Source organism: Drosophila santomea, chromosome 2L, assembly GCF_016746245.2.
Source record: "Drosophila santomea strain STO CAGO 1482 chromosome 2L, Prin_Dsan_1.1, whole genome shotgun sequence".
Classification (NCBI taxonomy): domain Eukaryota; kingdom Metazoa; phylum Arthropoda; class Insecta; order Diptera; family Drosophilidae; genus Drosophila; species Drosophila santomea.
Genome location: NC_053016.2, coordinates 564,057 through 588,052, shown reverse-complemented (window position 1 = coordinate 588,052; position 23,996 = coordinate 564,057). Strand labels below are relative to the sequence as shown.

General features: G+C 50.1%; 9 protein-coding genes across 11 annotated transcripts; 5 read left to right on the top strand and 4 right to left on the bottom strand.

The window, feature by feature from the left end:
- Positions 1-32: 32 nt before the first annotated feature.
- On the top strand, positions 33-1,731 carry LOC120458041. The gene is made up of 3 exons (XM_039645550.2): positions 33-790; positions 882-1,205; positions 1,265-1,731. The coding sequence occupies exons 1-3, from the start codon at positions 704-706 to the stop codon at positions 1,508-1,510; spliced, it is 657 nt and encodes a 218-aa protein (XP_039501484.1). The 5' UTR covers positions 33-703; the 3' UTR covers positions 1,511-1,731.
- Positions 1,549-2,764, bottom strand: LOC120458042. The gene is made up of 3 exons (XM_039645551.2): positions 2,582-2,764; positions 2,189-2,499; positions 1,549-2,135 (listed from the first exon to the last, which is right to left on the bottom strand). The coding sequence occupies exons 1-3, from the start codon at positions 2,637-2,639 to the stop codon at positions 2,043-2,045; spliced, it is 462 nt and encodes a 153-aa protein (XP_039501485.1). The 5' UTR covers positions 2,640-2,764; the 3' UTR covers positions 1,549-2,042.
- A 250-nt stretch (positions 2,765-3,014) lies between these two features.
- LOC120443911 (inositol polyphosphate multikinase) lies at positions 3,015-4,262 on the top strand. Its single transcript, XM_039623339.2, has one exon. It carries the CDS (start codon positions 3,144-3,146, stop codon positions 4,077-4,079), a length of 936 nt encoding a protein of 311 aa, XP_039479273.1. The 5' UTR covers positions 3,015-3,143; the 3' UTR covers positions 4,080-4,262.
- A 337-nt stretch (positions 4,263-4,599) lies between these two features.
- On the bottom strand, positions 4,600-9,038 carry LOC120443908 (splicing factor 3B subunit 1). The gene is made up of 3 exons (XM_039623335.1): positions 8,906-9,038; positions 8,050-8,741; positions 4,600-7,974 (listed from the first exon to the last, which is right to left on the bottom strand). The coding sequence occupies exons 1-3, from the start codon at positions 8,931-8,933 to the stop codon at positions 4,672-4,674; spliced, it is 4,023 nt and encodes a 1,340-aa protein (XP_039479269.1). The 5' UTR covers positions 8,934-9,038; the 3' UTR covers positions 4,600-4,671.
- Positions 9,039-9,278: 240 nt separating this feature from the next.
- On the top strand, positions 9,279-11,068 carry LOC120443910 (protein Notchless). The gene is made up of 4 exons (XM_039623337.2): positions 9,279-10,348; positions 10,403-10,753; positions 10,809-10,935; positions 10,993-11,068. Exons 1-4 carry the CDS (start codon positions 9,373-9,375, stop codon positions 11,003-11,005), a joined length of 1,467 nt encoding a protein of 488 aa, XP_039479271.1. The 5' UTR covers positions 9,279-9,372; the 3' UTR covers positions 11,006-11,068.
- Positions 10,955-13,268, bottom strand: LOC120443909 (pseudouridine-metabolizing bifunctional protein C1861.05). Its single transcript, XM_039623336.1, has one exon. It carries the CDS (start codon positions 13,202-13,204, stop codon positions 11,102-11,104), a length of 2,103 nt encoding a protein of 700 aa, XP_039479270.1. The 5' UTR covers positions 13,205-13,268; the 3' UTR covers positions 10,955-11,101.
- A 481-nt stretch (positions 13,269-13,749) lies between these two features.
- Positions 13,750-17,042, top strand: LOC120446280 (pollen-specific leucine-rich repeat extensin-like protein 1). Of its 2 annotated transcripts, none has more exons than XM_039627170.2 (2): positions 13,750-14,275; positions 14,348-17,042. In XM_039627170.2, the coding sequence occupies exon 2, from the start codon at positions 14,356-14,358 to the stop codon at positions 16,873-16,875; it is 2,520 nt and encodes an 839-aa protein (XP_039483104.1). In that variant the 5' UTR covers positions 13,750-14,275; positions 14,348-14,355; the 3' UTR covers positions 16,876-17,042. The 2 variants fall into 2 exon arrangements, with proteins under 2 accessions (XP_039483104.1, XP_039483112.1); XM_039627178.2 differs by having other exon boundaries at positions 13,755-14,270.
- On the bottom strand, positions 17,032-17,942 carry LOC120446292 (translocator protein). Its single transcript, XM_039627189.2, has 2 exons — positions 17,524-17,942; positions 17,032-17,464 (listed from the first exon to the last, which is right to left on the bottom strand). The coding sequence occupies exons 1-2, from the start codon at positions 17,860-17,862 to the stop codon at positions 17,246-17,248; spliced, it is 558 nt and encodes a 185-aa protein (XP_039483123.1). The 5' UTR covers positions 17,863-17,942; the 3' UTR covers positions 17,032-17,245.
- On the top strand, positions 17,888-23,692 carry LOC120446268 (intraflagellar transport protein 140 homolog). 2 transcript variants are annotated; one of them, XM_039627157.2, is made up of 8 exons: positions 17,888-17,998; positions 18,334-18,466; positions 18,545-18,783; positions 18,866-19,464; positions 19,529-19,689; positions 19,746-21,901; positions 21,958-23,068; positions 23,129-23,692. In XM_039627157.2, the coding sequence occupies exons 3-8, from the start codon at positions 18,637-18,639 to the stop codon at positions 23,464-23,466; spliced, it is 4,512 nt and encodes a 1,503-aa protein (XP_039483091.1). In that variant the 5' UTR covers positions 17,888-17,998; positions 18,334-18,466; positions 18,545-18,636; the 3' UTR covers positions 23,467-23,692. The 2 variants fall into 2 exon arrangements, with proteins under 2 accessions (XP_039483091.1, XP_039483082.1); XM_039627148.2 differs by lacking the exon at positions 17,888-17,998 and adding an exon at positions 18,093-18,280.
- Positions 23,693-23,996: the final 304 nt, after the last annotated feature.

Sequence of the window (23,996 nt, the reverse complement as noted above, 5' to 3'; positions counted from 1 at the left end):
TTGTTATGCCAGTGGCACTGCTCCTGACCCAAGCTGGCCCAAGTGGGAGACATAGTGAGCTCATAATTTATGGCAACAAGAGTGCCATTCGTAGTGCCTTCAGGAGATGTGCATAGTGGCATATTATTTAAGAAGTTACTTAACTTACTATTACTTTTACTATGCTTCCAATATTAGCAGTTTATGAACACAAGACCTTAAATCGGAAATCTATAAACGAAGTGGTTTCCTCTATTGAGGGGAAATCCGGAAAATAAAATACCATCGGAAGTCCATTTTCACCCAGCCCCTCCACTCAAAAGTATGCTATGGAAAAAGTTTTCGGAGCCGTTTCGGAAAGCAAAAATCCAGAAACCCACCCTGGTCAACGTCATCGATGGGAGGAGATCACATTGCCCTTTGCCTCTGTACACATGTCTGGGTCAGTGGGCTTCTTTTGGCTACTCCCACCGCCCAAAGTCCTCCACCTCTGCCGGCACTTGAGGCCTTAAAGCCATTTCCCCATTGAAAGCAGCAGAGAAGTATAAATAGCCAAGGGACTCAACCCCATCAGCCGGGCCACTTGAGCTTGGCGTGGTTGCCATTGTTGTGGTGTCAACTGTTCAATCCATTGTTCCATCCTGTCCAGGTGACGAACCGTAATGGATGCTGCTGCTCTCATCTTTGTCACAAAAGGTAATCCGAGAGGCGGCTTTTGTCCCAAATGGATATAAAAGTGTGGATACTCCTTGGCCAGAGCCGCAGAAGGAGTATAGCGCTGGTCAGGCACAGATCGAGCAGGATGCCGTGGGTAAGTTCTCTCTGGATGAGAGCCGAAAAACCACAATGGAGGGAGCACAAGGATATACTCAGAACTGAATTCATATCAATTCCATTCCAAGTTGCCCATTTCCATTACGGCGCTGGCGCTGCTAAGCCTGACAAATAAAGGAAGCGCCAGTCAGTACGGCAGCGATGGAGGTTTTGACGAGGTGGTGGGTCTAAGGAGTCTGGAGCAACACGCGGAGGAGCAGCAATCCGATCGCAGCACATCAAAAATGCTCAGTGCCCTGTTCGGATTCAATCCTAGCACTCCGCATCCAACGGAGATTGCGATGGTCATGCCCCATCAGCTGCCGCCCATGTATTACAACGATTTCTATGAGGATCTGCTGACCACCAAACGCAACGATGTCCATTCCGCTGGCTGCGACTGCAAAGTTACGGTTTGTTGGCATACCTTTTAGCAACATTAGATGTTAATAATTATATTATTATCCTCCAGAACGAGCTTGTGGATCTGGGGGGTCTGCACTTCCCTCGTTTTCTGATGAACGCCGTTTGTGAATCGGGAGCTGGACGGGATCTGGCCAAGTGCTCGCATGGATCCAATTGCCGGCCACTGGAATATAAGGTAAAGGTCCTGGCACAGGGCTCTCAGTCAGATCACTCCTATTCGTGGATGAACAAGGATCAACCATGGCAGTTTAAAACCGTCACCGTAACTGCCGGCTGCTTCTGCACAAAGTGATTGGATGGATGTGAGCAACTATCATATGTGAATGTGAATTACTTGTATATTAAAGCGCCAAAAAGACGTCAAAGTTGCTTTATTGTGGGGGAGATTCGATACGAAAGAGATTATTTTTTGTAAGGCATTCATTCGATTCTTATAATAGGTTTTACTTAATGTAAATGTTTGAGCTTCCTCTTGTTTTAGGAAATTTCCTGCCCGGAATGAAACATGAAAAGTCTAACAAATTTGAAAATCGATAAGCAATTATGAAACTTTAAAATGTGCAAGTGTTTAGAAACTTACAAGAAAAGTCAATTACGCGTCAATTTAAAAATATTATGTACCTTGTTGAAAGTATGTAAAGTATTAGAGAGGCAACTCCGCTTCGCAAAGCATCACGATAGTAATTGGAATAACTTCCCAACTGAGTCAAGGCACTTGGACGGTGTACTTTTAATTCGAGTGTGGAACCTACTTAGCTTATGGACGGCTTCGTTTGAATATTACAAAAAGCGATATGTGCTTTGTATAGCATAGGCTCTTGCGGCTAAGAGCGTGACATAAGCCAAGTTCCAAGACCTAATAGTGCGGTGAACAGGGTGAAACAAACTCCATAGCCTTGTCTTGAAGAAGCGCCACTCTGTAACAATTTGGATTAGTTGGTAGTCCCAATATGATGTATTTGTTACCCACAATCACAAAGTAGTTGCATCGATCTCCCTTGCAGCACTCATTGCACGCCCAATCCTCGTACCATATGTGGGTACAGTACAGCTGCATATACCGCTTCCTCTTGGACTGGCACTGCTCCTTGGTCATGCATCTCTTGGAGACGTAGTACTGCTTCAGGGCACCCTCCGAGAAGTACGGCTGGGATCCCCAGCGGATCTCCGTGCCGCAGACATTTTCAAAGGGCTCGCAGGTTTTGATGGTGTTCAGGCACTTTTCCGTGTTGCCCGTCTGGTTGGAGCACACATAGCACTCCAGACCGGCCACGAAGTTTACTAAAAATAAGTTATTTATTGGCGTGGTTCTAAATATTTTATAGGTGTGGCCCAAAGTCGGGCTTCAAAACAAAAAACTCACCTTGCGAACACAAGTACACTGCGGCGACCAACACCAGAGCTATCTCCCACGATTTCATCGTATATCTTGAGTAATTAACGCAATCGATAGATAGCGGATAAGCTCAAGGTAAATAAACGTTTTAGATTAACAAACAAAACCACTCCCAAAAAAACATTAGCAACAAATGAGAAGAGCGTGCGTTTTACAACACCAACTCCAAGCCGCTTTGCAACACTGAACAATGCCAAGTGCTGCCACCTGTGGCGCTCAGTTGTAACAGCTTTTAAATGAAAATATAATTGAGAGAAATGTTGTTCCAAATATTTATAAACTTAAAAGAAATAATAATGCTATTTTGATAGGCAGCCAGCTCTAGTAGTGTAGAAAAAAGCTTTGCATCTTGCTAACATGTTCCCGTCTAAATGGACAGATCTAGCGGTTAGCAGGCCATTTAGTCATCACTGATTCAGAGTGTTAAGTGCGCGCTTCATTTTCTGCGTGAGATTTGCAAAGGCATTCCGATCGCCACCTTCAGTGGTGCTGCTCCTGGACCAGACTACTGGATTACTACCACGCCGTCATGGCCAAGAGTGATCAGGAGTTGCCCGAAGGATTCCGCCAGCTAAGGACACAGGTTGCAGGTCACACATTCGAGGAAAGCAACTCGGAGGCAGTGGGTCTTCTGCAGGACTCGAAGGCCGGGTGCGTACTCAAGCCCCTCGGGAAGCCGGAGTGCGGCGAACGGGAACTGCGCTTCTATGAGTCACTCGCTAACGCAGGTGCTTCAGGTGATAATGACCTCCTTGCACTGCTCCGCGGTCACGTCCCCCGGTTTTACGGCCCCCTAAAACTGGTTGTGAATCGGCGTGAACGCACGTTCCTGCGCCTGGAAGACCTTACGCGATCGTACGCGAAGCCGTGCGTCATGGACGTCAAGATGGGTAAACGAACCTGGGATCCAGAGTCCTCGGCCAACAAACGAAAGTTGGAGGAGGCCAAGTACGTCATGTGCAAGCAAAAGCTGGGCCTTTGCTTGCCTGGATTCCAAGTGTATCTTCCCAAGGAGGAGCACACTCAGGAGACTACAATCCTGCGCCACGGGAAGGACTATGGAAAGAGCTTGAATGTGGAGGGATTCAAGCAAACTATGGCGCTGTTTTTCAATGCCAGCACAAGTGATTCCAAGAGCAGGAGAGCAGGATCGGAGCTGCTTTTAAAAGAAGTACTCCGCCAGCTGCAGGAGATCCTATCGTGGTTTCAACGGCAGCGCCTGCTGCATTTCTATGCCAGTTCTCTGCTCATCTGCTACGATTATTCAAGACTGGGCGACCCCTCGAAATGCCAGTCATTGATAAATGGCTACCACCAAAATGAAGATGATCCTGCCACTTGGGTGCGGGTCAGAATGATCGACTTTGCTCATGTCTATCCAGCAGAACAGGGCCTGCCGGACGAGAACTACATGTTCGGTCTGCAAAGCCTGATAGAAGTCGTCCAATCAATACTCCACCGATGATGATCAAAGCGGACCAATATCACTAAAATATGTAGGAGAAGTTCCAATCTCATTGTAATGAGACACTTTTGTATTATCGTCTAAGCCAAAAGATTAGTCCACAGTAGATGCCCACCTGTTTAAGGATTGCGGAGCTACTCTAAACGTAGAATAAATCCAGATTTTTTAAAAATTGTATATGTACTTCAATTCGAACTTATGAATGAGACTATAGAAGTTGGTATAAAGATGATGACTCATTACAAGAATATTATTTCCCATGAAATGACTCCACAAATATGAGAATTGAATGAATTCGCAATGAATCGTCTCTGTATTATCTGTAGAAGTTCTTCAGACGGACATTACAAATATTTACACTAAATATAAATCTATCTTATCGGTTTGAAGATAATAAGTCGCATGCGAATGTGATTCGAGATTATTCGTGTAATAATTCAAGATCCAATGATTTTCTGTACTTTGCGGCAGAAAAAGCTAGTTTTCTATATAAAAATTAAAGAAAAGATCAAGTGACAAGTGATTTGAATAGTTTGAATTTATATATTGGTATCTTAGAGAATCCTACTACTAGCAGATAAGCTATTACAATTTATAGCGTGTAATCCAGTTCGTACCGCTCGTACTGGTTCTTGGGATCATTAGTAATCCGCGGATAGCCGGCAATCAGAGCATCCTGACCTCCAATGTACAGCGAATTGTAGATCTTCCAGTAAACGTCCCTCACTTTGCGGGCGGGATGGAAAAGTCCCTGTAGCGTATATTGCAGGATCTTAATGGGTCCCAGAGATACCCTTAACCCGTCCACGGAATCCATGAATGCTTGCACAAGATGGGGGGAAGTCTCAAAAATATTGGGCCACACGTAGTTGAGAAGGTGCGTCAAAGCATCCTCGCAGCCGAAACCATACACACCCAGTGACATGTGCTTGATGGCAGAGCAGGCGGTTTGTCTGTGGACAAGATCACGGTCCATGAGGGCATCTTCCAGAAGAGGGCAGACGGCGTATATGTAATCCTTGCCCATTTCTCCGATGTATTCAAAAAGGAAAGAGAGGGACTTCAGAACACCATTCTGAACGTTTAGCTCGGGCACTCGGTACTCGTTCATCAACGCAGGGAGTACGGTAAAAGGCCGACAAGACTCGGCCACGATAGCAATGGCCACTGTGGTGCACACGCGGTTCTGTCGCTCCTGAACCTTGAGATTATTCAGAAGTGTAGCGAGCACGTCGTGGGGACCAATGGCCTTAGCAATGTAGCCAAAGGTGTTCACAGTGGCTCTCCTAATAGCCTTCTTGTGGGCCTTCAGCAACTCCAGCAGCTCAAAACAAATTCGCATCCACTCGCGAGCAGACACATACTCAGGTCCTCGATCTGCAATTCGTCCCACCAGGTCAATACAGTTCTCCTGCACTTTCTCGTGACGATTCTTCAGGATGGGCGTAAGTCGGGGCAGCAAGTCCTTGATAGGCGGTGTCATCTTTGTCATGCCAATCACGTTTACGATGGCTTTCAGGGCTCCCAGGATGCTACCCAGTACTTCGGGATACTCCTCACCCAAGTATTCGTAAAGCACAACGCCCAAGTGACCCATTAGCTTCTCCTCCTGGCACGTTTTCATCACTACCGCTATCCTCGATATCAGATCCGCCGCTTGCTGACGAACTTTCGCGGATTTGTTGTTCAACCGCCAGAGAATCGTTCCACAAATCTGGGGCAAATAGGGTTTGACTCGCTTGCCCAACTGATTCACGATGGTGCCGAAACCATTCAGCATCACCACATCCTCGGTGGTCTGCTCCTGGAAGGCGTACAGAATACCATCGATGAGCTGCTCCTCCAAGCGCGAATCAATGTCTGCTGCTCCTAGGTTGCCCATGATCTTCTCCACTGTTTCCATCACCATTTTCCTGTACTGTTCGTTCTCGTCCTTTAGGTCATCCACCACACGATTGATGATCTCAGAGGCGCCCACCTTGTTCGCAATCTCCACGGTGGTGTCCACCAGCTGGCGGTAGTTACGTCTGTCCAACGCCATGCGATGATTCCAAAAGAACTTGAAAAAGTGCGGAAGAATCTCCTCTTTGATGTACTGCGGCTCCACGCCATCGGTGGCACAACATTGCTTCACCACCTTTAATACAATCTTTTTCATTTCCTCATCTGGAGACTGGAACTCACGGATAAGAATCAACATCACTTCTCGAGTGTAGTAATTAGCGTACTCGGCGTCCATCAGGGGAATCAAATAGCCAATAGCTTTGAGAAAGGCGGCCAGACCTTTTCCGCGATGGGTGCGAATACCCTTCCAAAGTGGCTTCAGCACGGAATCAAAGGACTCAATGCCGTACGGAGTGGCGGCCTCTGCCAAAGCAGCAATAGCCAAGGCTGTAATTGTGCGTACCTTCTGCTGCTCGTCCACTAAACCGTGCTCGATAATCTCCACCAGAGCTTTAAGATGCGGCAAAATAGCACATCCCATTAGGATAGCAATCTGCTGGACGATTTTGATGCCTGTGTGGCGCGCTTGCCAAGATTTCTTCGACTTGCACACGGCTTTTAAGAAAGGCAGTAAGGAGGGAATTCCCAAAGCTGAGGCGACAACGGCAAAGGCACGCGCTGTGGTGTTTCGGACATACTCATCGATGTTGTCAATATCGGGTCTCATAGTGGAGATCATGGTGGCCAAACCAGCGGCCTTGGCTAGATTGGAAATGATTTCTCTGCCTTCTATGCGGGCATAGTGATCTTCATCAATCAGCAGCGGTTCTATGACCACCAATATCTTGTGCACATAGGGTCGCACCAAATCGTCTAGTTTGTACAAAACGCGGTCAATTACCTTCACAAGCAAGTGACGCTCTTGATCCTCCAGTGTGGGCGACATAAGCAAAGGAAGAATCTGGTTGAACAAAGGTCCTGCTCCGAACTCCCTTGCTTTGTCCGTAATCTGCCTTAAGGCCGACTTCCTCATTGGCGGCGAACCGTTCTTGATTGTCAGCAGTAGCTTCATAATCTTGCGCTCCTTAAGTTCCTCAGGCGACAAAGAATCTTCGTTTACGTCTACAAGGAGTTTGTCAAAATATTGCGCATCCTCGGGTTTCATGAAGGGTAGATTTTGACCCTTTGGTTGGTTATCCATGAATTTGGCATTCTTATCTTCCACCTGAATAAAGAAACCGGCTGGGGTGCCAGCAATCGGCGTAGGTGTGGCCATTAGCTTCCTGCCGGGAGTGCGCAGTGGAACATATCCAGCTGGTGGAGGTAGAATTTTGTAACCAGGCGGAAAGATTTGGTCCAGTTCTTCGTCCGTGTAAGGCCTGTTTCTCTCGTCGATCTCCTTCTCCCAGCGATAGGCTTGCAATTGCTCGGGCGTCATGGCTGCCAGGGCTCCCGCAGAGGGCGTGGCCATGGCCATTGCCTTGACTCCGATAGGAGTACTGCCTCCGGGCGTCAGCATAGGAGTAGCATGTCCCGGAGTCGCATGTGGCGTCATACTGGGGGTCATGTTTGGAGTCATGGCACTAGCATTTGTGGGCGTTATAGCAGGCGTGGCGTTCGAGGGTGTTTCATCCCAGCGAGAGCGACGTTTCGAGGCACCAGGGGTGGACTCGATTGATATGCTTTCCACGCCGGCTCCGCTGCCTGTGCGATCTGGCTTTGGAGTCTCGGCCCATCCGCTGTGTCCGGGAGTCTCTCGCTCCGTTTTTGGGGTCTCGTCCCAGCGATTCCGGCGGGCCGACTTCTCGTGTCCAGGCGTCTCGTGTCCTGGGGTCATAGCGTGGGCCGGTGTGGCGTCCCAGATGCGGGTGCCCAGTCCCGGAGTTGCTCCTGGCGTCTCGCTGCCCTTGTGACCTGGAGTCTCATCCCAACGGTGGTCTCCGGGAGTTTTCTGCGGGATGAAATGAATATATTTGGTCGTTCATTAAACATACAACTTCTGCTAATTGTAAATGAAAATACTTACATCTTCCCAAGTGGGGGTAGCTGCGCTGCTTGGTGTAGCCACCTTGGCCGGAATAAAGCTGTCGCTGACCGTCTGGTCCCATCTGCCCCGCTTTCTGCCGCCGTCCTTTGGGGCAGCCAAGTCCCCATTCGAAGCTGACGATGATGTGGCGGTCTTCACCAGAGTGCCCTCCTTGGTTTTCTCCAGGATTCTTCGGCGGAGCTCAGATTCCTCGCCCTTCAGCATCTGCTCCCGCATGATGTCCGTGTAGGTGCGGGAGCCCACATCTGGGGTTTTTCCGCCCTCGGCAAAGGGATCCGCTCGCTCTGGGGAGATGATAATGCGACGTCTCTTCTGCCTGTACTCATCCTCCCTATCGGCAATCGTAGGACGCCTGCGGTCTGCCATGGGATCCACATCCTCCTTTCCCTGGGTTACATCCTTCAGCACAGAAGCTGGCGCCGTATAAGTGGTTCGTTTCTGGGACACAGGGAAGCCGTCGTCCTCATCCTCATCCACCTCCTCCGCATCGTTGGCTGCAATGGAGGTGTTGTACCCCTCGTAGCGCCCCTTCCCCTTGGCGGCATCGTCGTCGTACAAGTCGGTGTCGAAGAATCCTCCACTGTCCAACAATCCCACGCCGGCTGCCGCGGCTGTGGTCTTGGCCAGCTCCGTCTTCTTCTCCTGGATCACGCTGATCTGTGCCTCGATATCTGTGGAAAAAAGTGGTTGAAGATAATTGATTTTCATAGGAGACCACCAGCCAGAAAAACCGGGCGATCCACATTGGAGTGTGCTGTTGTTTCTGGGGCGCATATATAATGCTCGGGTATTGCCAATGCCGGTGGTTTTAATCGTACGGGTATATTTCACTTACCTTCATGTGTTCGCGGTATATTTTCCATTTTTATAAAAACTTTACCAAGAGAAGACGGCGTACATGTAAAAGCAGTGTTACCAGATCATTGAACCTGGTACCAGGGTGGTCGAGTATATAATATCATTTACATCATATCGACCAGTGTGTTATCGAGTTTGGGGAAACATTCGATTCCTTAAAATGGTCCTTTTTATTTCGCCTGTTGATGAAATATTAGTAAACACAAAATTTGATATAAAACATTAAAATATTAGTCAACGCAAAATTTGATATGAAACATTAATATTTTAAACAGAGTTTGTAAGGAAATATTCAATTAGAAGACTCTAATATATCAAGCGAAACTCATGTCGACATGCTAAGCAAAATAATCGATAGCTGCCAGACCAGCTGTGCAACCAAATGATTGCTCATCACTAACGAATAAGTCGCGGCACGTGTTTACTTTTGTTTTGACCGCGAGAATGTTGGCCAAAAAACAGAAAATGCAGGATGCGGACGCGGAGCAGCAGGCTACGCCCCAGACGATACAGGCACGCCTCATTTCGGACACGGGCGAGGAAGCGGGTCCGCCAATCGACCTGCCGGCGGGAATAACCACCCAGCAACTGGGTCTGATTTGCAACGCTCTGCTGAAAAACGAGGAAGCCACTCCATATCTCTTCTTCGTGGGTGAGGATGAGATCAAGAAGAGCCTGGAGGACACATTGGACCTGGCGTCAGTGGACACGGAAAACGTGATCGATATTGTGTATCAGCCACAGGCGGTTTTTAAAGTGCGCCCAGTGACGAGATGCACAAGTTCCATGCCGGGACACGCCGAGGCGGTGGTTTCGCTGAATTTTAGTCCGGATGGCGCTCATCTCGCCAGTGGAAGTGGCGACACCACAGTGCGATTATGGGATCTTAACACAGAGACACCACATTTCACCTGCACAGGTCATAAACAGTGGGTTCTGTGCGTATCGTGGGCTCCAGATGGCAAACGGTTGGCCAGCGGCTGCAAAGCAGGCTCAATAATTATTTGGGATCCGGAAACGGGCCAGCAGAAGGGGCGGCCCTTGAGTGGGCACAAGAAACACATCAACTGCCTCGCCTGGGAGCCGTATCATCGGGATCCGGAGTGCAGGAAACTTGCTTCTGCTAGTGGTGACGGCGACTGCCGGATTTGGGACGTGAAGCTAGGCCAGTGCCTGATGAACATTGCTGGACACACAAATGCCGTGACAGCAGTGAGATGGGGGGGAGCGGGCCTTATTTACACCTCCTCCAAAGATCGCACTGTGAAAATGTGGCGAGCTGCTGACGGAATCTTGTGCCGGACATTCTCTGGCCACGCTCACTGGGTTAACAACATTGCACTGAGCACCGACTACGTTCTCCGCACTGGACCATTCCATCCGGTGAAGGATCGCTCCAAGAGCCACCTCAGCTTGAGCAGTAAGACTTTGTTTACTCCATATTGCTATATACCATAAAAACACGGTTTTACAGCTGAAGAACTGCAGGAATCTGCCTTGAAGCGCTACCAGGCCGTGTGCCCTGATGAGGTGGAATCCCTGGTTTCCTGTTCGGATGACAACACCCTCTATCTGTGGCGGAACAACCAGAACAAGTGCGTTGAGCGCATGACAGGCCACCAAAACGTGGTCAATGATGTGAAATATTCGCCGGATGTAAAGCTGATTGCGTCTGCTTCGTTCGACAAGTCCGTGCGTCTGTGGCGGGCCAGCGATGGTCAGTACATGGCCACCTTCCGGGGTCATGTGCAGGCTGTTTACACGGTTGCCTGGTCTGCGGACTCCCGCTTGATTGTTTCCGGTAGCAAAGATTCAACACTGAAAGGTAAGCACCTAGTTTTCGTTTTCTGGCCCAAGCTAATACAAATCTTCTCACTTAGTATGGAGTGTACAGACCAAGAAACTGGCACAGGAGCTGCCTGGGCATGCGGATGAGGTGTTTGGAGTGGACTGGGCGCCCGATGGCTCCAGAGTTGCCTCTGGTGGCAAGGACAAAGTTATAAAGCTGTAAGTTTGAATAACGCGATTAACTTTAACAATATACACTTTAATTGTATCTTTCAGGTGGGCTTACTAACAAATCGTTATCTTGTACACGGTAAGAAAATACTAAGGAATAAAGTAAAACGTCCTGAGTAAATGCCTTCGTTCTTTTTGGTCATCAAAGTACCATCTATACGCTCTGCTGTTGGATGATCCTAGCAGTTTGCTTGTAGCGACTCTCAAAGGATTCTTGATTCGAGAAGTAAGTTGTGGGAACTGCGGATTCGGACTGTAGGGCCTTTTCCGCGGCTACAAAACCGCCGGCAATGCACTCGTCCAGGGTTCGCCCCCGCAGAAGGGCAGTGATGAAGCCCGCGCAGAAACTATCGCCCGCTCCGGAGACATTGACAATATTGTGAACCATAGGAGCGGGATAGAAGCGAGTACAGTGTGGCGGTGTGGTCTTGCTTACATCCAGGAGCAACCTAGCATCGTGTTCCGCATCCCCTCGATAGCTGAGTAGCACCCCGTGGTCACTCAGCGTAGCTATGATGCAGTTGAAGTGGCAGTCGATTTTTTTGATTAAGGACTTTGCTTGGTGCACAAGTTCCGCTTGCGGCTGCTTGGTATCTGGATTCCATGTGACAGTTTCGCCAGTAATTGCCTCCGTAATTGTTTTCAACTCCTGCAGATTCGGTTTGATCAGGCGTATATTCTTTGTCAACTCCGGCAGCAGTTTGAACGGTTTCCCGGCTATGAACATATCCGTGGGCTCGAAGAAGACTGGAATCTTGTTGATTTGCGCCTGTTGCAGAATGCTGGCCATCGCCTGCTCCGATATGTTGCTGTCCATGACGATGAGAGGAGCTTCTCGAAAGAGTTGGTGGTGCGCTTGAAGTGTCTCGGCCGTAATGCTCTGGTGAATTTCCATGTTGCCCAGAATCAGCTTGCAGTCTCCAAATTTATCGAAGATTAGAGAGCACAATGAGGTGTTATGGTTGTCTGCCACAATAAGGCCCCGCTGGAGCGCCTTTGGCATCATCTGAAGCAACGTTTGTCCCATCTGGTCATTTCCCACGGCTGAAATGAAGTTCACATCGCCGTACAGCTTGTATATGCCCTCGGCAATGTTCCGACCCACTCCTCCAGCCGCCTGTTTAGCTACCGCGGAGTACGTGGCCCCATCAAGCTTCATGTCCCGTTTCTGGTCGTCTACCTTAAAAGAAAGGTCCAGGATGGATGCTCCCACAACCAGGGGTTTTTTATCGATTGCTTTTCGGACTGGGTTTTCCAGTTTTGCGGACACGTCGCAAAGCGATGCCGCAATTCGAGCAGCCACCTTGGCATTGTTTTTGATCAGAGCTATGTTAGACTTAAGACTCCTTCCTTCTGTAATTTTGGCTATGGCGGCCAGCAAGAATGGAGTTACTTCCTTGCCGGAAATTCCCTGGGCCTTGGCTTGGGCAGTTGCTTCTTTTATGGCCTTCTCGATTTTAAATTTATCTGCAGCAAACTCTTCCGGGATGGGCACTCCAATTACCAGGCCTGATTCCATTTTCAATTCCCGCCAAGATCGCAACAGCTCTGCTGCCTCCTGGGCACTCTTAAGGTTATAAGGCACTGTGCAGCCACTGTCCCGTGTGTAGAAATCTGGGAAGACGCCACCAGGACTGTCGAAACTGGCCACACACACGCCCTGCGTCTCCAAGTACTCCAGCGTTCGCGGAATGTCCAGGATGGATTTGACACCGCTGCATACCACGGCCACCGGAGTGCGTCCCAGTTCGGTTAGATCGGCAGACACGTCCAGGGATTCGTGGCCATCGCGATGGACCCCGCCAATTCCACCAGTGGCAAACACGCGGATGCCTACACGATGGGCGATGATCATTGTGGCAGCCACGGTGGTTCCACCACTCTGTCTCCTGGACACCACAAAGGGCAGATCTCGACGGGAGCACTTTATTACCTGATCCCTGGGCTTTTCGGCTAGGGTAGTGAGCTCCTCACGAGTTAGGCCGACCTTGATGCGTCCGTCCAGAATGCCGATGGTGGCGGGAATGGCCCCATTTTGACGAACTTGCTCCTCCACCGCCAGCGCCGTAACGACATTCTCTGGCATTGGCATCCCATGCGTAATGATCGTGGATTCAAGGGCCACCACCGGCTTCTGCAGCTGCAACGCTTGCCGGATCTCGGGGTGCAGCACAATATGGTCATGCTGGCGGTGCAGACTCCGGCGGACCAACCGCACGGCGGGAAACGGGAGCAGGAAACATCTCCGGAGCAACATCGAAATCAAATCAAAACAAGTCAAACGCACGCCTGCTGATCCTACGGTGCTGCACAACGTGACCGTTTTTTATAGCTAGTTTCTAGCTGAACCAAGAAGAGCTCCTTGAATTTACTTTCGATAACGACTTTGGCGTTCGATAGGTATTTATCGGTTTCAACTCGACCGCGGACATTTAAATTATCTCCCTACTGTAGGGACCTGAATTCATCCTAGCGGGGATCCAAAAACATTATTTAGCAACAGAGATCATCAAATATGATGGGTTATTTATCTATATACCTAAGATTACTCGGTTAAAACGCGCATCAGTCCCATAGTTAAAACCAAAATGGTTAGTTGTCAGAATATCTAATTCTTTATTCTGGTTGCTTCATTTTTTTGAAGTTGCTAAGACCAAATAATAAAAGAGATTTTTTTTTTAAATACGGCATCAAGAACGTATATATTTTGTTCACATCCTGTTCAAATTATTCTGAAACCGTATATGAAAAGTGAACACTACGTAAATAATTTTATTGATTGACAACAATGGATATACATAGCTTGCAATGCATTTCTGAATTTATTATTCTCTCTTATCAAACATCCCACATAGCAAGTGATTTTGCGACCGCAACAGCCAGGAGAAAAGTTCGCATTCTATTTTGGGGACCCATCCATTCCCATCCCCATCCCATGTACCATCATCGGACCCATCCCACTCCCATCCGCATCCCATCCCGAGAGGCGTCTGCGGTTCAACAGCCGCTTGGGCATCGCCTCATGCCGAGAATTCGCACAAACTAAACTGAAGCAAGGCGGACCAAAGGCATCGGCATAGGAAATGTGGAGCTATTTTTAAGCACTGGGGCGACATTTTTCTTGTTTTTTCCCCGACTCGCCTGCGAAAACACACAAAAATTTGCGAAAAAAAGAGCAGGCCGCACGATATTAATAAAAGCAGCGCTGCTGCTGCTGCGATGGATTTGTTGGATTCGGGTGGTTCTGCTGGCGGTGGGCCCGTCCACTGCATTCGTGATTTCGGCCGTGGAGTTGCACATCGTGTCTCTGTAGCTGGCCAAAAGTGAGGTGACTTCTTGGCCATTTTATGTAATATATGTACATGCGGTAGCTAACGAACGAATCCTTCTCCCCGACCAGATTTCAACATGAATGTGGAGAAGCTGAAGCGTCTGCAGGCCCAGGTCCGGATCGGCGGCAAGGGCACGCCCCGGCGGAAGAAGAAGGTCATGCACCAGACGGCGGCCACCGACGATAAGAAGCTGCAGAGCTCCCTCAAGAAGCTGTCGGTCAGCACCATCCCGGGCATCGAGGAGGTCAACATAATCAAGGACGACCTGACCGTGATTCACTTCAACAATCCAAAGGCGCAGGCCTCTCTGTCGGCCAACACCTTTGCGGTCACGGGTCACGGCGAAACCCGGAAGGTGGTCGAAATGCTGCCGGACATCCTGCCCCAGCTGGGCCAGGAAACGGTCGTCCAGCTGCGGATGTATGCCAATGCCATGAACAACCAGAAGGGAGCGCCAGGCAGCGGGGAAGGACCTGTCCCAGCGGAGGAGGATGACGATGTTCCCTTGCTCGTGGGCGATTTTGATGAGGTGGCCAAGGTGGAGGCGACCAAGCAGCCAGTACAGGAGCCTAAGGAAGCTGTGCAGAGTAAGCCAAAGGAGAAGCAACAGCAGCAGCCCAAGAAGGACCAGAAGCAGACACCGAAGGTCCCGGAGTCTACCAAACCCAGTGAGATACCCAAAGAGAAACAGGAAAATAAGAAGGGGCAGGCCAAGAATAACAAGAAGAGTGATCCACAGGGCAACAAGGACAAGCCAAATAAAGGCAAGGATCAGGCCAAAGGTCAGCCTGCCCCCCAGACCAACAAGGAAATAGCACAAGCTGCAGATGCTCCCAAGCAGAATCTTCCAAAGCCCGCAGTAGAGCTGAAAAAGGATCAAGTGCTTGCTGTTGACCAGAAGATCGAAGCCAACGTTGCGATTCAAAAGGCGGAGCAGCCCAAACCCGCTGAGGTCAAACCCACTGACCAGAAAGTAGAACCTAAGCCGGCAGAGAAGCAGGTGGAAAAGGCGAAACCCATTGATCAGTCCAAAACCAAAGAGCCCAAGGTGGAACAGCCAAAACCAAATCAGAAACAAGTAGATGTGAACACCCAGCTACAAAAACCCACTGCAGAAGGAAGTGCAGCTAAACCAGCAGTTGCAACACCAGAACCCCAGAAGTCCGGTCCTGCCCAGACTTCGGGAAAGGCGCCCACTCCTCCTGCTGTCCAGACTCTCGCCCAGATTGTGGCTTCAGAGCCCGCGAAGCAGGGAAGTCTTGCAGAGAAACCAGCCATTGAAACAGCTGCCGCTCCCAAAGCTGAGCAACAGAAAAAGGATTCGTCTTCTCCAGCCAAGGTGGAGGCAGCAATTACTACAACTGCACCATCACCAGTCACCACTGCTGAGCCCAAGAGTGCTCTCAAACAGGACTCACCTCCAAAGGCCGCACCCAAGCAGGGTACTCCACCCAAGAATGCTCCAAAACAGCAATCACCACCACAGAGTGCTCCCAAACAGGAATCACCACCGCAGAGTGCTCCCAAACAGGAATCACCACCACAGAGTGCTCCCAAACCGGAATCACCACCACAGAGTGCTCCCAAACAGGATTCAGCGCCTAAGAGTGCTCCCAAGCAAGACTCCCCACCAAAGGCTGTTCCCAAGCAGGATTCACCACCAAAGGGTGTTACCAAACAGGATTCTCCACCAAAGGGTGTTCCTAAACAGGATTCACCGCCACAACAAAAGACTCCACCACCACCATCTAAACAGGATGCACCACCAGCAGAAGTAGCTAAAGTTCCAGTTGCAGAAGTTATTAAAACGCCAGCACCTGAAGTCAGCAACGTTTCTCAGGCACCTCCACAACCTCAAGGTCCAGCTGCACTCCCTTCTGAAAAGCCAGTGGATGCGCCAAAGGCAATTGAAGATCCGAAGGCTGCAGCCAAGAAGGAATCACCACCACCCACTAAACCAGTGACGGCCCCAATTCCGTTGGCGCCTGCCACTCCTGTTGAGGCGCCATCTCCTTTGGCTCCCTCCACGCCGCCCACGACTCCCACATCCGTGCCACCATCTGCAGCGGCAGTGACCCCACCATCTCCCGCCACGGTGACTCCTCCATCGCCCGCTGCAGCTACTCCGCCTCAGAAACAGGCGGCGGCTCCCCAAGCGAGCGTCAAGAAGCAGGAGGCAGGACCGAAGCCAAAACAGCAACAACCATCCAACAAGCCACAGCAGGCGCACAAGCAGCCACCAGGAGGAGCAGGGGGATCAGCTGGACCAGGAGGGAACAAGGCCGTGCCGAAACAGCCGAACCCCAATGCCAATGCCAAGCCATCACTTGCTCCAAAGCCAGCACAGGCTACTCCAAAACTCGGTGCTGCTCCTCCAAAGGCGCCCGCCAATCAGGCAAATCCACAGCAACAGGGCAAAGCTGCAAACAAAGCCTCTCCTCCAAAGCAAACGGGACCAACTGGAGGGCAACAGAAGCCAGCGGCGAACGCCCCGAAGGCCACACCGTCCCCGAAATCGGCCGCCTCTCCAAAAGCCACCTCCCCGAAGGCTGGAACTCCTCCCAATCCTGCTCCCGCTTCTGGGGGTCCTAACTGATTCTCCTTCAATCTCTTTTTTAATCGGCTCCCTTGCATTTCAAACTCTCACACGCATTTTCAGAACCCATTTTCGCCTTCGGTAGTGTCTTATGAACCCGGGTACTAACAGCTGTTTTATAAATTGTGGCCTTTACATTTTTGAATAAAATTATGATTTGAATAATACGATTGTTTATTTTAACATATAATAACAAATGATAGCGAATTTTTGAACGTGCGACAACATTTTATACTTTGAATTTACCGCCACTAAGGCCCTGCTTATCGATATCTTTTTCAACTAGCCCAGCCCTGCTTCGATAGGACGTAAAGCTCTGCAAATTGCGCGACCAAAATCCAAAACTACTTGATTTACGCCCATCCTGGGCCTAACTAGACTTAGCGTGGCTGCTCGAGGGCTTCTCCTCATCCTTGGGCGCCTCCTCCTTCTCCGGGTTCAGTTTCCAGATGGCGTAATTCAGAGCAGTCGCGAATCCCAGCCAGGCTACGTAGGGTACGAAGAGCAATCCAGCGGTCTTGTTCACACGGTAGAATAATACACCGCAGGCGGACGCGGCTGCCGTCAGCGCGACTATGTCAATAAGGCCCTGGCGGATGAAGTGGATTAGACATAACACCCAGGTTCGGTGATATCGGCAGTACTCACGCCCTTGATGTTGTGCTGCCCGAAGAAGATGGGAGTCCACGCCCAGTTCAAGGCCAACTGGGTGCCGTACGCGATCAGGGGCAGTTTGGCCGCCTCGCCAGCGAATCCTCCGCCATCCCGCCACACCAGGTAGGAGCCGTAGCCCATTCCGGCGTACAGGGAGACCCACATCGGAGCAAACACGGCGTTGGGCGGCTTAAAGGACGGGAACTTCAGGTTTGCGTACCAGGTCTGGAGGTGCTGCCTGGTCAGACGCCCGTTGTAAATTCCGCCCAGATTGGGCAGGATTACGGCCCCGGCGATACGGAGAATGTTTCCAGCACACGGACGATCAGCCATTTTTGGAGTTCGCACTGCAAATGAGGCGCAGTAGTGGCGAACCTTCTGGTTTCACTGTTTTGTTTGCCGGTGATTTCATTCGATTGCACGAGTATTGCATGTTAACGGTGCGAATACGCGACGTATGAGTGTGTGGGTAAGCTCCAGCGATGTCAATTCGGCTAGATTCTAACTAGCTAGTATGTGGAAAGCAACTTGAAACGTTTATTTATACAATCGTATGCTATTGATTTTTACGTGCTATCTATCTGTTTTATGGGGCATACATATGATGTTCATATCTGGCTTTTTGGCGAAGTCGCAAAGTCATTACCAAAGTCGTCCATAGCTGCTTGTCACATGTGTAGGAGAAAAGCACAATGCTTATCAATTGATTCCCAAATGACGCAATAAATGAGTAATTTGGTCGATCTATGAAGTAATTATTGTAATTTTATCTATTTCGAAATTATTTGACATCTTCGTTCTTAGGTGCCGGAATCACCCTGTAGACTATCAGATTTAACAAAGCCCGTTATTTTTTGAAAATTAGAACTTTGTGTTTTGAGAACCGTATTTGCCGCCTGATACGTTAATAACTCATAAAGCAAAGAGTTATTTGTCGGTAAGTGAATAAATGGTGAAATAAAACTATTTTATATATTTGAACTTCTTTGTATTCTGGAAATCCATTACCAATTAGAAACCATGACAACCGTTGCTAGACAAACACATTTTCTTCTGTTTTGGCTCCTGCCGAAAAAGTGCATCCACTAAAGGCGGTAAACCTGCGTGATGACACTCTACTTTGACACGAAAATCGAGTTCCTGGACTCGGATGCAGTCAGCACCATCAGCAGCTGGCATCCCAGTGAACCGCTCTTCGCAGTGGCCTCTTTTAGTCCCGAAAGAGGCGGTTCCGTGACCATTTTTGCTGATACCGTGAGTACTTTGAGTCGAAGACTCTATTCTAGCAGACCCTGCCAAGAATCGGAACGTATATAATCCGGAATCTCGCTTGCAGGGTGAGCCTCAGCGGGATGTGACGTATCCGGTGCACGCCACTTCGCAGGCGACTGCACTATGCTGGCATCCGGAGAAGGCGCTCCTGGCCAGCGGTTGGGAGCACGGGGACATCCATGTGTGGTTCGCGGGACACAGGGAGTTTGCCAGCGTGAACGCACCTCACAAGGCGGCCATCGTCCTGCTGCAGTTCAGCGAGCAGGGCGGGCGGATGGTCACGGCGGATGCCATGGGCCTGGTCACAGGATGGCGCTGCGATGGGCAGTACCAGTTTCTGACCATGTTCTCCCACGATTTGCGAGAGGTGTTGCTGCTGATCTGCTTCCGCCTAACGGTGGAGAGCGAGGTGCGCGAGGAGATGGCCAGTCTGGCCAAGGCTGCAGTGGCAGGCGATGAAAATGCCCTGGACACCCTGACCAATTGGCGACCACGCACAGCAGCCCGCAGCATGACGCACTCGGGTGTGAGGGACAACCACTGCTTTTACGCTTGCACCCAAGGAGGAGTGGTGTACTACATCAACCAAGGAGGCGCCTGTGTCGAGGTGATGAAGTGCGGCTCCCTACCTCCCATTGTCCAGATGTTGTGGCATCCAAAAAAGTAATGTGCTGCTAAGGTTAGAGAGGCAAATATTTACCTAAGCCCCGACTTTTTTCCATTCTAGGGACGCCGTCATTTGCCTGATGGAGGACTTGACTGTCACTCTGTTCTTGGTGGAATCCACGGGCATCCTCACTGAGCTGGATCGTGTGAAAATGAGCGGACGTGGAGGAGGTCGCCAGGGAGGCATCGCGTGGTCTGGAAACTCTCTGGCCATAATAACAGGTGGGTTATATTATCCGATTTTCCACTTCTGTGCTACATTGCAGTCTCATCTTCAGGCGATTTTTTCGTCCGCATTTGGGACATCGAGAGAAGCGATAACTACCTATTGAAAATGGATCTACCCAGTGGCAACCAGCCAGGCTCATCCATGACCACTTTAAGTAATGGCACCATGTCCTCGTCCAACCAATTCTTCAGCCATGACAGCAGCGAGAGCAGCAGTGTGCTTCGCAAGACACCAAAATACAGCCAGATGAACGGAGAAATTTTCACCTGCTTGGCATATAGCTCCACGGGACAGACCCTGTGTGCGGGAACATCTCAGGGGAATGTGTACACCTGGAAGAGGAGCGGCAGCAGACTAGTCGGTGCTCCTGAAGATGCCTGGCAGCTGACGAACATATCTTCTGTGAGAGGAGCCATCCGCAGCTGCGAGTGGGGATACAATGAGCTTGCCAAGCCCTGCATGCTGGTCAACTGTCTCTCCAATGTTTTCATGCTAAAGGAGCAACCTCTACTCGCCGTTCATACTCGAGAACTCTGGGCGGTGCAGAGGTCAGCCAAATCAGTACAATTGACGCACTGCAGCGGTCGGGAGACCACTGTTCAGTCCGAATTTGCGGTGACTGCCATGGCTTTGAGTGAACTGAGTTTAGTGATGAGCAATGGCAGGAGCATATCGTCCTATAGCCTGCAGAAAGTGGAGAAGAGCCTGGATGAGTTTGATGAGATCCTGCAGACAGTGGAGGGCACCTCCCCCACCACGGAATCTACCGCCACTCCGTTAAGCCTTAAACTTCTACAGACGTTTCCTGCCGAATGTTTATCCTTGAATCTGTTCAACCAGAACATATTTTGTCTGGGCAGCAGTGACATTTTTGTTTACTCCGTGGGAGGAGTGGTGCTGCACCGCATGCAAGCCAGCGATATTGAGGGAAAGATTATCGGCATGGATTTGAGCGGCTGCTATCTGTCGGTATTTACCATGAATGGATATGTGAAAGCTTACGATGTGTCTAGGCACGATCCCAAGCTGCTCTTTCCCAGCAAATCCGGTCACGACATTTTCGACGACTTCGGGGAGTTCATTCTGGTTAAGTGCAACAGCTCGGGCAGCCACTTGGCCATGGTGATAGCCAGTAGCAATTTTACCCCTATATCCACTTTATTCTGCTGGGACTTTGAGCGCAGTAATCTTCTTAAGTACGGACTGCTGGAGCAGGAAACCAACTCCAAGAAGGAGTCTTCAACAAGTCTGCCGATTCGGATTTTTTGGGATGCAGAGGAACCTCGTCTCTTGGCTACAGAAGTCAAGTCCATGATCCAGAAGACCCTGCCCCAAAAGAACTCCTTTCAACCCAGTCATTTTGTGCAGTCAAAAGTCATCCTTTTATTTTATTCCGAGAAAGGCTGTCTGAATGTCCTTGAAACACAGGCCATGAGCCCAGGCTCCCAGTTACTGAACCTTTGTGTACCCAACGTGAGCCGGCTGAGGATCAATACGATGGAGGAGCAACCTCTTCAGGACTTCGTGGACCTACAGCAATGCAATCCAGTTACGAGGAAGCAAGTCCTGAACTTCAGTCTCTATGTGGCAGAGGGAAATATGGACATGGCTTATCGCAGCATTCGCTCGATTCAATCGAAAGTGATCTGGACGAATCTCGCTAAGATGTGCGTGCACACAAATCGCTTGGACGTGGCCAAGGTGTGCATGGGCCACTTGGAGCAGGCCCGCTCCGTTCGAGCCCTACGGCAAGCCATTGAAGATGACTATCTGGAGACGGAGGCCAAGGTGGCTGTTTTGGCGATCGAACTCGGAATGATTGAGGAAGCCAAGGATCTTTATCGGCGGTGCAAGCGTTTCGATTTGCTCAACAAGCTGCTCCAGTCCATTGGGGACTTGGATGAGGCAGTAGAGCTCGCCGAGACCGAGGATCGGATTCACCTGAAGCACACCTACTATCAAAAGGCGCAGGAGTTGCGAGAGAGGGGTGACATCAAGGGAGCTCTGGAGTACTTTGAAAAGACCCAGAATCCGGCGCAAAACATCACCCAGCTGCTTATGGAAAATCCCGGCGCCATGAAGCGCTACATCCAGACCACCAGCGATCCCAAGCTGCTTAAGTGGTGGGGCCAGTATATCGAAAGCTCCGGCGACATGGATGCTGCTCTGGCTGTCTACCACAAGGCGGAGGACTGGTTCTCGCAGGTAAATTAGTAAAGCTCTAGGATACCACGAAACGCTGACATCCTCTTCTTTTCAAGGTTAAGATACTTTGCTACCTAGGTAAGATCTCCAAGGCAGACGCGATTGCCAGGCAGTCGGGGGATCGGGCGGCCTGCTATCACTTGGCGAGGCATTACGAGAACGTGGGCAAGTTCCAGGAGGCCATCATGTTCTTCACGCGTGCCCAGACCTTCAGCAATGCGATCCGCATCTGCAAGGAGAACGACTTCCAGGAGGAACTTTGGACGGTGGCCAGCTCCTCAAGGCAGAGGGATAAGGCCATTGCGGCTGCTTACTTCGAAGAGTGCGGAAACTTCAAGCACGCCGTTGAACTTTACCATCGGGCTGGGATGCTGCACAAAGCCCTCGAGATGGCATTTGAGTCTCAGCAGCCAGAGATACTGGAAATTATTGCCTCCGACCTGGCGCCCGATTCCGATGCCGAGTTGATCAACCGCTGTGCGGATTTCTTCTGCAGCATCGAGCAATTTCAGAAGGCTGTCCATCTGCTGGCCAAGACCAGGCATCTGGAGAGAGCCTTGGGCATATGTTCTGAGAAGGGCGTGCCCGTCACGGAAGAATTGTCCGAGATGCTGACTCCCGAGAAGGGGGAGTTCGAGGAGGCGACTCGAGTCCACATTCTGGTGCAGCTGGGCGAACTCTTGCAGCAGCAGGGCGACTACCACAGTGCCACCAAGAAGTTCACCCAGGCTGGCGACAAAATTCGGGCCATGAAGAGTCTTTTGAAATCGGGCAACACCGACAAAATTATTTTCTTTGCTAATATGTCGCGACAACGTGAGGTCTACATCATGGCTGCGAATTATCTCCAGGCATTGGACTGGCAATCGGATCCCCAAGTGCTCAAGCACATTGTAACATTTTACACAAAGGGCCAGGCCTTCGATTCGCTGGCCAACTTCTACGCCATCTGCGCCCAGATCGAAATTGAGGAGTTCCAGGACTACGGCAAGGCTCTAACCGCCATGCAGGAAGCCGCCAAGTGCTTGGAGAAGCTCAGCCACGCCCAGCACGTCTACAACAACCTACAGCGCACGGTGGCGGACGTTAAGGCAATCCTAGAGATCCAGCAGGCGCTGCGAGAGGGCGATCACCAGCTGGTCATTGGATCCTGCCGCAGCATGCTGAGTAAGTGGTTGCCCCAAAATCTGCTCAACATACATTAACCCCTTCTGTTTTCGCACTTAGTTAAACCCGAACTGCCGCCAATCCGCCACGCCCATATCTTGTCCATGCTGATCCGAGCCCTGGTCTACGTCAAGGATTACTCTGAGGCGGGAAGAGCTTTGAAGGAACTGACCGTGAGGGACAGCACATGGAGTGCCTCAGGTCTCCTGGATCGCGGCATTGTTCACAAAATTGCGCAGGAGTGCGACTTGGAGTTCGATCTCATCTGGAACGCGGGACGCCAGGTGACCGCCTCCACCAGCGGCACGGTTGTCACGGGAATGAGCAGCACTTCTGGCATGACGACTACTGATGATGAAGAGGCCGATGACGAGGAGATCACCGAGGAGCTGCATTAGAAGATTTGCGGATGATTAATGGGCGATGCAGAACTAGTCACGGCTCCTTTCCGCAGAGCGGGTAACACGTAAATAGGCTACTATTTAGCTCTGTAAATCACAGATAACGCAATTATACTACCTTAATTAAATACTATTATTTAACAAAATGTTACAACCAGGAGACCATGACTATGAACAAAACAGTGGAAAGCACCTTTTCTCAAGTGAACTTTAAGCGGTTACAGTTCTCAATCAAAACGAACAAGTTACGTATTCACATTTGTATAATGCAGTATTGCTTATATTTACATACATTAATATACTTTATTTAAACCCCCTTTGGGCCATTTGGTTCATGAATGAACCGCACGATATACGCAAGCCTAGTAAAAGCTTTCGGTTCGAAAACAAATGTATGTATGTACATGCCATGGGTATGGGTTCAAGTGACCGACGTCACATCAAAGCAAATATAAACAGCGATATGGATTTGGATCGGCGATCTGCCGGCGCCAGTCGGAAAGAGAAAGAGAGCGGCCCATCCGTGA